Raw genomic sequence first — 14,634 nt, 5'->3', positions numbered from 1 at the left:
TGCAGCGATCTTGAAAGTCAACATTTGTTACAACATCTTTATTCTTCAACACAGTCTGAACTCTGTTCTCTGTCAAGATGATCCCACACTGCTTCTATGATGTTGACGTCTGGCTCTGGGGAGGCCAATCCATGGCTGATAGTGTCCCACTGTGTGTTTTATTGCTTTGGCAGTATGTTTGGGTCATGCTCAGATGCTTTCCAGTATTGCATGGTGGATAAAAATCTAAATGTACCTCATAACTGTATCTTTTTCATGAGCTGTTTTTAAGGCCACACTGCACACCGTGCAGAGATGTGCTAAGTTTTTGGCTAATGGCTCTTTGGGAATCGGCATGTTATTTTGTGTCTGTCAAACTTTGTTATCCTTGATATTTTTCATAGATTCAGCTAAAGAAATGGGAACAAATTATGTGTTTTTGTGCCTAAAAGTACAATTTAAAATTGGTTCTTTGCTAAGTTGTCTGTTTGGTGTTGACACAGCAGTGGTTCGTCCCTTCAGTCCCTGAGTTAAAGAGCCTTTTTTTAGTCTTGACTGATTTATATGTTTGTCTTGTGGCTTAACAAACAAACCAAACATTTCTCTGATGATGACCAAATACAAGGACTGGACTGAAAATGAGTGAAAAAGCAGCCAAAGAAGAACATTGAAAGAGCTTCAAAAAGCCTGGAGAACTATTCCTCAAGAGCACTTCAAAGAATGTCTGCAAAGCCTGGCTGCTCGGAAGTAAAACACAAAGAAATCAGGACTAAATCAAGACTTTTGCATAGTATGTATTGAGCATAGTTGGAGAAAAAATGACACCAAACTGGGATTTTTAAAAATGGGTGATGTCAGTACGCCCCCTATTGGCTAAATTGAGCTGCATTAAAGTTTTAGCTCTGGATAGCACAGCTCATCTACTTTGTAGTAATATTAAATCTATACGTCTGATGTTAATAAAAGAAAGACAAACAGACTAAAGAAGAAATGCGCAGCTACACATGCACGTCACCTTGAATTCTGACAGATTTTATTACTCTAATCAAACCAACAGGTGGACAGTTTCTGGTTTTCAAGACAGTCACAGCATGAAACCACTGACTCTCGTACATGTTGAGTGTTTTATTCATTGTTTGTTTTTACACACAGCAAATGACCCAAAATTCAAGCATCTACCTTTTGTGGCAATTTCATGGCTTCGAATATCAGATGAAAAACTTATGGATCCATTTTTGGTGATTTTCTTTTCAGTGTTTTGACTTCAGCTGAGGAATTTACTGCTCCTCTGTGAGCCGAGGGAATTTATGCACCTCATGAAGCTCTTTTTTAAAAACTCAGTGGATGAAGTCGAAAATGCCCCGAAAAGCCTTAATTCACAAGGTTTCCACACAACTTTTATTTTCGGTAATTTCACAGACGACATTGGAAATATGAGGACATTAAAGACACCGACCTCACCGGGAACACTGATATGAGCTCTTATGGTACACTGGATAACACGGCCGCACAGCCGTGGAAATGAGAATGCGTCACGGTTGCCTCCTCTGCTATTACACAGTGTTGTAATCACACACACACATTCAACACACTAAAAACTGAGGAAACATTTTAAAAAATATTAAACTGGTGAGCTGCTGCTCTCTGTTTTATGCACAAAGCGTCTCTTCTGAGATTTACTGCAGTCGTGACTGACAGGAACACGGGCTGAACTTTGATTTTGAAGTGCTTTGGGAAATCCATGTTGGGAAAACAGTTTGAGACCGAATAATTTATAGCACTTGGTCTGAAATTCTGATGGGAAGCTGCAGATAAGACATAATGATCCCCTCGTGATCCCTTGGACTCTGTGTGGATTTTTGTGGAAATGCACTTTGTAGCAGCACAAAGATTTACTTTGCAAAACTGAGCTAGGCTGCAGATTTTGCACATTAGACATGCAATATTTCGATGTCCCAAAGATGGATAGCGAACTAACTAAATAAAATAAAATACCATGCATTCCAGAGTGAATTACTTTGTAAATGCAAATTGCAAAAAGTAACAAAGAACGGTCAGCGGTTTCTACTTGTTTAGAAAGAAAGAAAACAAACCAAATATAACCCCCAGCTCAGCCTGTTTTCATTAAAGTGCTGGAAAGAAGCCCTCTCTGAGAGAAAAAAAATTGAGACTGAATATAAAACAGAAGTGCAGACCAGAATTACGCCACTTTCATTTTAGCGAGACAGGTTCAAAGACGTGCACTGAGCCCAGTCCAAGATTTTCTCTTAGTTTTCAAATACGACCAGATGGATTGTTTTTGTTTGACTCGAGGCTTCGTCCAGGTCTTTGAAACCAGTCCCGCACGTCTGGCTGCAAAGATGGAGGTTTTAGTCTGAGTCCAGCTGATTCCTTTAGTGTACACTCTCATCACAAGACCTCAATACACATAAACAGCTAGAAAAAAGAAGAAAACAGTGCAAATACCAACGCTGTGCTTCACAACAGCTTCGCAGCGCTCCTCATCTGGAAGACGAGAGGCAGAGGTGACTGACTCTTTGGTTGCTGTCGTTAGAGTAAATTTAAAGGGATACGATACAAAAAACCTTTAAAACAGTCGTACACTGAACATATGTCTTAGTGTTGCGATGCATAAGATTTTTGAGGATCTTTGTGCAAAAAAACCCCAACAAAATTCAGATCATATCTTATACCTTAGGTCACAAGTTGTCTAAAATGTCACTACATACACATGTATCACACCCTGTTGTCTAAATGTTTCATCATTTATCACACAATTCTTAACACGTCACACAAACACAAAACAGCTTCAGTGTCTCTGTATTGTACTTTTTAAATGTATTGCACGCATTTCTTCCCCATTCCAACACTTGACACTGCATATTCTTTTCAACATAAAAGTAAATGACCATTGGCTAAATCCCTGCCCGGCATAGTGATTGTCCAGTTTCTCCACAGTGCAGAGACAGAGTTGTTCCAGTGCTCGTCAACAGGTACCGGAGAAGACCAGAGAGCCTCACGTTTCACAAGTTTATAGTGAAATTCAGGCATTGTGTCATTATTCTATAGGCACTAACTGTGCAAAACATCATCTGAAGTATGTGTAATATTGGTGTAAATCAGACAATTAATTTTATGTTATTCATATATGGTGGGGGAACTAAATATTTGATCCCCTGCTGAATTGTAAGTTTGCTCCCTTCCAAAGAAATTAATAGTCTCTTTGATGGTAGTTTCATTTTAATGGAGAGAGACAAAATATCACCCAAACATCCATCTGCTGCTTGAAGATTGTCTAGGCCAGTGTTTCCCAACCACTGTGCCGCGGCACATAGGTATGCGTGCTGTGGAAAATTATCTGGTTCCACCTGATTAGTACTCTAAGCGATCAGCCTGAGTAACAGGCAGAACAATTACATTGTCTTCCACTAGAGGGCAGTACAACTACCTGCTCTAATTAAATGGGTTGCCAACTGCCAGTAAAACAGAAGAAGACGAAGAAGAAATTACATAATCCGGTTGTTCAGTGATGACACGACGAATCCTACTTCCGGGCCTAAAGTAGTCTGCGTTTAATATGGCTTTTGTGTTGTTAACATGTTTAATGTTATGTATTTTCTTCTATTTAATCTCAAAAAGCTCCTAAAACAGTCAGTGATCACTGTTGACCTCACTCGGCTTTTATTACCGCTAATCATTTATTTAAGCTCAGTTTTTAAAACCTTAGGATGTAATTACAGCCCAGCCCATGCAGCAGTATATGAATGGCTAACCTCGTATTGTGGATGGATTATCTCAGTTGTTCTCCTGGCTGAAGTTTGGTCCTTTTACAGCATCCTGCCATGCGATTACATTTGTTCCTGACCACCGAGAACACTTATGTTAACTTTTATTGAGTGGAAAAAAAGTTAGCTTGTTTATATTATGCTAACATAGCTGTGTCGCTAGCGGTCACGTAGCACATCATTATATACCAGCTAGCCAAACTTCAGTAACCCTACAAACGTCACTGCTGTTTAGTTTTCTGTCTTCATTTATGCTGGAATTGATAAGAAAGCTGTACGTTTTAATTTGTTTCCAAAACCCGGCAGTCAGGACATGCTATATTGTATTTAGATAGAAGCTAGCGAGCTAACTCCCTGCTAACTTCTAACTCCGTTAAATGTCATAAATTCCGTTTTAATCGATGCCTGGATGTTAAACTCAATTGTTACACCTGGTAGAGCAGAACGCTGATCATTTTATTAAAGATGAAAGACTTTAGACAGTTTTTCAACTCTCAGTAATGCCATAGTGATCGTTTGATATATGGACCTGCAGCGGAGTTTAGGCCCAGACACTGCTAGTGACGTCAGACTGAACAACCGGATAGTCATGCTGTGAGACCACGCAGCGCGCAATAGCAATAGATAAATATCTGAAAAGAAAAAGTAGTCAGTTTGATCTGGGTCCTGGAGAAGATTCCGGCCCTTGCAGTGGTCAAAAAAAAAGAAAGGTATACTGGGGACAAATGAGCCAATTCCACTATACCTGGTGTGCATGGGAAAATGATCAATATGCTCTTCGTGACATTTTTGTTTGGTAGCGTTTGCTGTGCTTTTTCTAATGTGAAATATGTGCTGTGGCTCCAAAAGGTTGGGAAACACTGGTCTTTTATCTTTGTGGGTTTTGGGGTTTTTTGCTGGAAGACCCATCCATGACTCATTTCAGTGTTCTGACTCAGAGAACAAAGTTCTTGTCCAAGATTTCATGGTACAGTGAAGTGGTCCTGTACCTTTAGCTGTAGCATGTTTCCACCTCCGTGCTTGACTGTGGGGATGGTGGTGTTTGGGTCATACTCAGCATTTCTCTTCCTCCAAACATGGCAGGTTGAGTTGATTTTCTTTCTCCCAAGCTTTCACTGAATCATTCAGCTGACAAACTTAAGTCAGGCCTTCTTGAAAAGAAGAACTTTACAAGTGTTGTAAGATTTCAGTCCATTAGAGAGTAGTGTGTTAGCAATGGTGTTTTTGGTGACTGTGGTCCCAACTGCCTTCAGATCTTTAATAGTGCACTGGTCTACCACCTGTCTCATGATTATCCTCAGCTCATGAGGCAAGACCTTGCATGGAGATCTAGGCTGAGGCTGACTGATGGTTCTTTTATGTCTTCTATCTGTGATGGTCCTGTAGCCCATCCCATTCCTGTGCAAGCTTACAATCTTGTTCCTGACATTGACTTTGACAGATCTTTGTTCTTGTCCATGGTGGTGGAGAGACTGAAATGTGGAATCATTAATTCATTGGTTGACTGTAATCCGTGTGCCACACACAGCCAATCTGTGGGAGCCAGAATTCTGGCTGGGTTGTAGGGGATCAAATACTTATTTCAGTCAATGAAAATATGCAATTCCGTTTAGAACTCTTATGTGATATGTATTCTGTCTCTCTCCATTAAAATGACAGGTATTTTAAAAGTTATATCTCTTAAATATTATACTGTGGTAGGGGTGTGTTTCTACCAACTTTAAGTGATCCGTAAAGTAAAGGCTAGTTACCAACATGTAGGTGACGTTTGCTGCATAAAAATGGTGAAAAATGTTATAGTTAATATGCAACACATTGCTAAATGGCTTTAAAGTTAGAATGTTAAGGAAGGCAGGGATTAGCAAACAGTCAATAAAAATCAGCTTGTCAAGTTTTGGAAAGAGGCCACTGAGTGGTGCTCCATCCCTGCAGTGTGTGGCCTGACCTCATGGCTGCAAAGGTCACGAAAGGTCATGAGGGTTGGGTTAAGGTTGAGCCAGGTGCTCCAGCGCCTCCCCCTCGCAGCGCATGCAGTGGTAGCCCATGGAAGCAGTGATATCGAAGCTGCCCTGGCTGAGGTAAAAGTCCATCGATGGTTTGTTCCAGTCCAGGACGGTGAAGTTGAGCTGGTGGCAACCAGCAGCCAGAGCCAGCTACAGGAGAGCAAAAACAAGAAGGAAGACAGGAATGACTGCTGTAGATGTAGCATGGAAGCTGTTTCTGCATGCTGCCTCTGAGACACTGTTCAGCATATTTTCCTGCAAATACTGAAAACAGGAAAATGCTCAAGGTTTACCTTCTCCATTATTCACGTTTCACTCACCTGTGCCACCTTGCTCATTAGTGCTTTACCGACACCTTTCCCTGAAAGACAGATCATGTGCATTACTTGAGATTTCCTGCAAATATAAGGACACAGTGATGATGAGACATCTTCTCAGAGGCTGTACTGTACCTCTGAACTCAGGCATCACATACAGGTCCTCCATATAAATGGCTCTGCCTGACCAGGAGCTGTAGGAATAGAAGTAAAGTGCATAGCCGATCTTTGTGTGCCCTGAAAGAAGAAAACAGTTTGAGCATGTAAAAATAAACGTTATTTAGAAGAAGCAAAATTCAGTATTCATGAAATTTGTGTATTCGTTTTGGTGCTCCTTCCCACTGAGTGAATGACTCTGAACATTTAGCACAGTGATTATTAACAGCATAATGCTTTACATTACACTGTAAACACATAAATATGTATCATTTCCCTCACATCAGTGAAAAAAGTGATATGAGTCGTGGTGCTGCTCACAGTTAATGTGCAACAATCTTTATAAATGAAACCTCACATTTCCCAGTGGTGAGGCTGGTTAGGTCATTTTAACCACTATTACTTCTCTTTTTTGTTTTTGGTTCCTTGGAGGCAGCAGAACATCTGGAGTCATGTTTCTAGTGACTTGATGAATCTGATGATTCTGAGTCCAAAACTGTTTGGCTGCTAACTTCTCTGCTGATTGGTTCTGGACAGTTCATGGATTTATTGAATTTTTTCAGCAGCTCAAAGCAGCACTGATGAGAGCGGAGCACAACTTTAATGAGACCCAAGACATAAGTAGCTACTTCTCAGTATAGCCTCTGATAGTTGAAGCCTTCAGATAGTGGACAGCGGTGACTGTGTGGAAAAAGGCCCGTGTCATGGAAGGAAAAAGCACAGCTGGGCAGCAGAGCGTATAATGTTCTAATTACTGCATTCTTAGGAAAAGCACTTCAACTTTGTTATGTAAGAAGTGTTTAAGGAGGGAGGGTACATGTGCTGTGTGCTGCTACATTAGGTAACATGAGTAATAAATATGCAGGATGATGTAAATGAACGCTATATGGCAATTAATGTTTGTGTTAAGTGTAGCTACCGTTTTCCAGTTAGTGCGACACAAGTAATTATACAAAAATATATAAAATGTTAAACTTGTTTAGCTTTTTGTATCTTATAGTGCTGAAGTCTTGCTATTGAGTCTACAGTTAGCTTGGTTTTTGACCTTTTGGCTTTACTTGATATACCTCAACAGTTCACTCCTGCGTTTTCCTTTTTGTTTCTCCTGCTCGCTCTCTCCGTTGGTAAGGTTCTGTTACTGTTAGCGGGTCGTCACCCATCAGTTTTAAGTTTGTGTCAGTAACCGGGTTACAGCTGTTAGACAGTAGATCGCAACAGTGTGTGAGAAAACTGGGCGTAACATGATCACCTTCTTTGGTTTTGTGCTGTTCTGGCACCTCAGCGATGATCCCGTGAAAGAACGGGTTCTTGGAAAAGCCATCCTGCTCCAAGTCTGAAAAGAAATTATAGATACTGTTACACGGTGTTTTCACAAGGGGAAATTCAGTTTGCATTTAACAGTTTGAGGCTTTTTATCAAAATGTAATCTTAGCTAAGAGAGAGCTTTAAAACCAGTTCTTGACCTTTTGTTGGAAAATACAGTGCAATGGTTTTTCCTCAAAGGTCCATAGTTCCTAATTTTAGAATGAAGCTTCCTGGGAAAAGCTGTTACCTGGTGGTAGAAACAAATGGCTCACAGACAAATACTTTATTATAGTGTGATAAAATCTACTGGGCTTAGATAAATATAACTGAACACCAAACTATACTTGATACAGAAACTTTATTTTTTGGTTAGAAGAGTTTTTCATCTGGACGATAAAGTCCACATTACATACTCTGTGTATTTATTCTCATTGCACTTCCTTTGGTAGTTTTCACATCCACAACTGAGTTCCCCTGAAGCAGCTGAAATCTGCATTAATCAAAATGTCTTTTTTTATTGGCTTATTTGTTACACTGTTGACTTTACAGCTGCAGAAGAAGATTGTTTACTATTTTTTAAATAAATAATAACATTGATTTTTTCCAACATTTACACTGCTTGATATGTCCAACTAACTTTTATAAGGCCAAGAACACAATTTGAACCTCTATTTGAAGAGAGCGAGAAATGAGAGTCAAAGTTTGTAACCAATCAGAGAGAGTTGAGAGATTTGATTAACCAATCAATTAACCAAAAAAGCAGGAATGGTTTGACAGCTGGAGACCACTGATATTTTTCCCTCCTCATGTTTTCTGACTATTTTTTCACTAGTTTTTCCTTTGGCTAGGGTCAGTGTCACTACAGGTAGCATGAGGCGATACCTGGTCCCTACAAAGGTGGCACAAGTAGTCCCAACTCCTCCAGGATGGCACATCAATATATGTCATTGCCAGAAGGTTTGCTGTGTCTCCCAACACAGTCTCAAGAGCATGGACTCCAAGAGACAGGCGGTTACTCTAGCAGAGCTAAAGAGGGCCATAGAAGGCCCTTAACCCATCAGTAGGACCAGGAACTGCTCCTTTGTGCAAAGTGGAACAGGATGCCAGAGCAGCACAATGACCTTTAGCAGGTAATCGATGTGAATGTTTCTCACCAAACAATCACAAACAGACTTCACAAGGAAGGCTTGAGGGTTCAATGGCCTCTATTTGGCATTGGCCATAGAATACCAGTATTGGCAGGTCCACCACTCGCACCTTGTGCTTTTCCCAGATGAGAGCAGGTTCACCCTGAGCACATGTGACAGATGTGAAAGAGTCTGCTGAAGCTGAGGAGAATGTTCTTCTGCCTGTAACATTGTTCAGTGTGACTGGCTTGGTTTGGTTGTGGTCAGTGCTCATCTCGGGGGCTATAGCCAAGGGGGGACACATAGACCTCTACAGGCTCGGCAGCTGACAACTTATGTGTTTAATTCAGGAGCACTTCTCTGACTAAAGATAGCTAACTGACAACAACTAACTGCAAACGAGAGGAAAGTTGAACCTGAGGAATGAACAGAAGTAATTCTAAAAGACAGAAAACATTTTCCTGCATTCTCAAATTATGTCATATGTTGCTGTGTAGCTGGCAAGATTAGGACTCAGAAGTGACACTGAACTCAAAATTTAGGTTTATTGCTGGATTCACAGGGATCAAAAATACAAAAGAACTCAAACTAAGCAGATACTAGGATGCTAGTTTACTAACTAGGAAACTACCCAGAAGACACTGAACGTACGGGACATACAGCAAGAGGGAATGAGGGACGAGGTGACAAAGGGCAGAGTGATGGAGTGGAGACACCTGTGGAACACAGCTGAACAGAATCCATCTAAAGAACCAAAGGAAGTGAAACTGAACAGGATGAGAGATTGACAAAATGAGACAGGAAACATAAACACAGAGACAGAAACCCAGACTCAAGGCATAATGACTTGCCGCAGAAAAGCAAACAAACACAGAGACATGACCGACTAAGGAGACAAGACTCATTTGAGGCAACTAACAGGGAGACTAGACAACCGCAGAGACGGAGCACAAACATAGTGTAGACAGACATGGAGACATGACTAGAGAACAGACAGGGACCACAAATGATGATAACCCAATAATGCAAAGCCCAGAAGACAACTAAAATATAAACAAACTACAAAGGATATAATAAAATACTCAAGGAAGACTACTAATCATAGTAATATACAAAAGGAGCCAGACTAAATACAGACACAAAAACCTTTAGAGGAACACAAAGCCCTGAGCCCATGGCCCGGGGACTCTGACACATTAATATGATGGATGCTTTGTTTATGGTGTTTACACTTGTTTGTGATGCTCTGTGATATATTCACTATTGCTTTGTGATAACCTTATTGATGTTGGTTTTAAATGAAAAGAAGCTTCAATATGTTTAGTTTAAAATACCCTGTGGCTCTCGCTTCTCAGTAAGTCTCTTTCTCTCTTCTACAATCTCAGACTGTGGTCCAACTTACATTTTGATGTTCTGCAAATATTAAATGAGCAATGTTGGTAAATGGACTGGTTCTTACTTCTACTCTAACTGAACACTCAAAGCACTTTTATACAACTTGCCTCATTCACCCATTCATACAAGCACTGCTTTTCTATGTAAGTGCTTTCTGCAGCATTCACACTGCATCAGAGAGCAACTGATTAGCATGCAGACTGGAGCAGGTGGGGATTGAACCAGCAACCTTACGATTAGTAGGTGACCTACTCTGCTTCTTGAGCCACAGTCGCCCCATTTTTGAATAAAAAGTTCTTTTGACTTTTTGTGTTGTAAAGTTCCCAAAGACTGAGTCTTGAAGTTCCCCTTTTCAGGCATTTATAAATCCTTTGTAAAGTGTAGATGGTCCTCACAACAGATGTGGTGACACAAAATACTGAACTAATGACAACTGCCTGAATTAAACATGGATTAAAATCTGACATAAGTAGTTATAAAAGCTCCATTAACACACTCACAAATCTGTATGTGTATAAAGCTGCTTTTAAAAACTTTAATTAATTTACCCAGACTTTCTAAATGATACCAAAACAAATAACGTGGTTTTACTCGATGTAATAATTTATTTGTGATTAAAGATATTATATATGTGCCTATAAAGCAAGACCAAACATTTATGTCCAAGTTTATAAATTACATTATAATAACCACACACTCTTAATCATTATTAAGCATTACGGATAAAATCAAGGCAAAAACTTGAGACATCGCTACATACATTACCTTTCTGGGTCACTTTCACATGCTCTGCCAGTTTCTCATACTCTGCCAGTTCCTGGACATAAACAAAAATAGCATCAGCTGCCATCATTTATTAGGACATCCCAGACATCAGTGTTGCTCAGCTGGTAGTAAACATGTCATTTACAGGCAGTTTATTAGCCTGAAACTAACGAGCAGGACGAGCACAGTTCATCCGATAATATCTCACTAATCTAATAATAACAGCAACACCGTGTTTATGAAAAGCCCTGCTGACGTAAGCCACTACAGGCTACTTAATAATGTCCTCGGAGTCATACACACAGCTGGACCGCACGCGCGCACGTGCACGTGTCCGCTCACCATGATCATCCGCGCGATGTCCTTGCAGTCGTCCAGGTTGGCCGCGCGGATGGAGAAGTCCATGTCGAGTGGATGTGATGCGGTGATGCTCACAGTGCTGCTCCGGCCTGTCGGAGCACGGATGACGAGCACTTGGAGAAGTACCCAGCTCTTCGTCTAGCCTGGACCAGCACGCCACAGCCTCTCCACGGAGGATGGAAACTGAATAAAGAGCGCCCTCCTCCAGGTAGGAGGTGACAGGGGAGTGAGTCAGCTCCTCTTGCGGACTGGAAAGTGCACCCGAGGATTAGAGGACGTCCATTAACAGGCTTTAGCTGCAGTCGTTTAAGAGATTGCTTCCGGATGCTTTCAAGAGCAGCATCCTTTTCGCTTTATTGGTGTTCCTCTGCCTCCTGCAGGGGCCAGAGGGATCCTCTAGGGGGCCCCAGCGTAAAAAGCATACACCGGTTCCCCTTGAAGTGTTTTCCCGTATTTAAACTGTTGTAAATGACTTTTCACTAATCTGTGAAACGTGTCAATCATATCAAATCATTTTGAGCCTCAAACAACACAATAGCACCAGTCATGTTTATTTATTCAGCTAAAAAGTCTTATCGATATTAAAAGTGTCTTTTTATAAAGAGATCTTCCAAGAAGGCAGGTAAATACAGATGGTTTAAGTGGCCAAAAAGCACTGGGTTGATTATAATGTAGGGACAATATTTATTTTTTTATTGAACCTTATTTTGTACAGGTAGTTCCTTTGAGACTCAATGTCTCATTTACTGTGCTTTGACTGTTCTTCCTGTCCTACGCAAGGCCACCTGGGTTGGCTGGAAGACTGTTTACTTAGCTCGGCAGGGCGAAGGACACTGTCTCAGCTGAACTCTGGACACACACACACACACACACAGACGCATATATACACATGCAGATATACACTCATCCCCCCCTCCAAACGCCTTCGACGCTTATTCCCTTCCGATGCTGACGGTGGATCAAGGAGACCAGCGCATGTGCTGCAGGCCCAGATGCACTGTCTACACTGGCTGTCTCTCACCCTTTACCCATCCCTGTTGCTTGTCATGTGTTTCTTTGGTGTATTAAGAGTTTTTTCATGTGCTTCGTGCAGAGGTGTTTTTTTTTCTGTTCTCAAACTGATCTCCCTGTTGGAGCTCAGTCTGGGGGGAGTTATTTTTTTCTCCTTATCCTTCCTCATGTGGTGCATTTTCCATTGTTATACCTCTCTGACCCGTCTTCCCCATGTGATGTTTTGTGTAATGTATGTATGGTCGGCGGGTAAGATGGCGCCGCCATTGCGGGCAATTGGTCGGCAGCCTTAACATGAAATTTCCCACTCGTGGGACTAATAAAGGTATCTTATCTCTTACTATAACGCAGAGCCATAAAGATACTTGCAAAACAGGTCATTATTTTATATATATCCTATTATCTAAACCCTGTTCACTACAATCTATTTACTAATATAAGCAAAGATTTACACATGAAAAACACACAGAAACATCAGATATCACTTTTTTGGCTCAACACCTTCCGTCTCCTTTCAGCTTTACATTTATTAGCTCTACAAATGCACAGCAGCCTCACTCAATCACTTGCATTTTCCTCCCTCTTTGTTGGATTAAACCTGCTACACCTGCAGGATTTGCTATTAATTTCAGTTAATGTAGGAGGATGCTTGATCCATCAAAGACTTGCATACTGTACAGCAGTTTAAAGGTCCATGTTTTCGCACAAGTTTACCACAAATCAAAGCTGAAAATATAGATTTAAAAAAGGTAATTGCTGCAAAGTAAACATTGACCCTGGGGGAGCTCAGAGAGTTTTGGGCTCCAGGACAATTACCTGTTTTCCTTGGCTGCTAACCCAGCCTGGCCTCTACAACGAATCAAGGCAAAAACTTTTAACTTATCAAAGTTTACATGTTCAGGGTCATTAGGACCAACAGGATAATTTAGCTCCATCTCAAACAACGGAAATATCAGCAAGTAAATTTTTTTCCGTTTAGCCTCTAGGGGGCAAAAGGAGGCTTTGGAGTTTGGCTTGTAGCTCCATCTCTGTGGGTGCTGCTCTTCTCAGTGCAGTCACAGTGACTCCTCTAGTTTCACAGAATCAAACTAAAGTACACTAGATTCATCCACAGACGCATTAAAGCAGCAGGCAGCGAGTCTGCGTGGTTCAACACCCACTGCTGATACATAACAGCGGCCTCTGCGTGGGTGACAGCGTGTGGATGGAGGATTCGTTTTATTTTTTTAAATCATAGTCTACAAAACTTATGAGATTTTTATTTTTTTTAAGGTCAGCTAAAAAAAATTCACAGAAGCGGGCAGACGGGGTTAAATTAGGCTCAGATGTGATGATGCAGAGTGCGGACATGTAATCAAACTGTGAACCACAGCTCCAGAAATAATGATGATCTCATGACTTTATGCTGGTTCTCACAGGACGAAGGTTGAGAAACAGAATAAAGTTCCCTACAAAAAAGAGAGAGAGCAGAGTTAGAGGAACTGAAAACGCCTTCGACATCTCAGTGGGAGCGTTATGAAAGTCTGGAGTAGATTAAGGATCGTCATGCTGCAATTAAGACAATAATCGGTTTAAGAGTTGCTTCCTGAAAAGTACAAAGTACAAAGAGAGGCGAGTCTTCAGCTGTCAGGCTGCTCTCCTGTGTTACCGGCTCTCAGGTTGAATCGAGCTTACACCTTCTGTAGTTTAAGATTTGGCTTTAAACTTTCATTTTGATAACAGTTATGCCTCTGCTGCATGTTATTAATGTTTGTCTACTCTCTCCTGTGTGTGCTTCATGGTCTCTCTATGCTACTCCCCCCCCTCTTCCCTTTCCCTTCAATCACCAATCAGATGGCTGCCCCCCTCCCTGAACACGGCCCTGCTGGAGGTTTCTTCCTGTTAAATGTTCTTCCTTCCCACTTTCACCAAGTGCATTCTCACAGGGGACCATTTCATTGTTATGTTCTTTCTCTGCTATTGTACTGCGTTTATTTCACTACACGAAGTGAATGTTTTTTGTTAAACGCTGACAGAATTGAATCAAAGCTGTGAAATGCATTTCCCCCCAATTCAAGCATCCCCCTTCGTCAAACTCACAATGGCATTCGCTCATAAAAACAGAAGTGGTTCAGGGAAAATACCACATGGGTTAGATCACTCTCTGACACCAGCTGCTAAACGATGAGTTTCAACAGCCATGTCAGCAAATGCATACCCACAGCCAGTGGGCAAAGTCTGCTGAAGCCCCTCTGAGTGATATTTTACTGGAATTTAACAGCCTTATTATTCACAGTGATACAAACACTGAGTATGTGCATTTATTATACTTCAGGGCTGTAATTAATTGCAGTTTCAGGGTAGTTGTACTTGACAGTTGAGTATTGAGCACTGGATTTCTACTGCTCTATGGGAGCTCAAAGGAAGATGAATTTTTTTTATTTCACAGCGT

At 41.1% G+C, this 14,634-nt stretch overlaps 1 protein-coding gene across 1 annotated transcript; it reads right to left on the bottom strand.

The window, feature by feature from the left end:
- Window positions 1-1,132: 1,132 nt before the first annotated feature.
- LOC308402987 (thialysine N-epsilon-acetyltransferase-like) lies at window positions 1,133-11,519 on the bottom strand. Its single transcript, XM_080892169.1, has 6 exons — window positions 11,175-11,519; window positions 10,833-10,884; window positions 7,490-7,573; window positions 6,220-6,321; window positions 6,088-6,128; window positions 1,133-5,917 (listed from the first exon to the last, which is right to left on the bottom strand). The coding sequence occupies exons 1-6, from the start codon at window positions 11,235-11,237 to the stop codon at window positions 5,750-5,752; spliced, it is 510 nt and encodes a 169-aa protein (XP_080748295.1). The 5' UTR covers window positions 11,238-11,519; the 3' UTR covers window positions 1,133-5,749.
- Window positions 11,520-14,634: the final 3,115 nt, after the last annotated feature.

The sequence above is a fragment of the Rhamphochromis sp. 'chilingali' genome, assembly GCF_963969265.1.
Source record: "Rhamphochromis sp. 'chilingali' genome assembly, chromosome: 1".
Classification (NCBI taxonomy): Eukaryota; Metazoa; Chordata; class Actinopteri; order Cichliformes; family Cichlidae; genus Rhamphochromis; species Rhamphochromis sp. 'chilingali'.
Note: the sequence above shows the minus strand (reverse complement) of the source record. Positions and strands in the feature narration are given on the sequence as shown.

What these genes read in the sequence shown, in the direction of transcription:
- LOC308402987 (XM_080892169.1), bottom strand. Translation starts at nt 11,237, where the DNA reads ATGGACTTCTCCATCCGCGCGGCCAACCTGGACGACTGCAAGGACATC. An exon ending in ACAGCACAAAACCAAAGAAG is followed by an intron (nt 6,322 to 7,489) that starts GTGATCATGTTA and finishes TTCTTCTTTCAG; the next exon opens with GGCACACAAAGATCGGCTAT. An exon ending in TAATGAGCAAGGTGGCACAG is followed by an intron (nt 5,918 to 6,087) that starts GTGAGTGAAACG and finishes GCTCTCCTGTAG; the next exon opens with CTGGCTCTGGCTGCTGGTTG.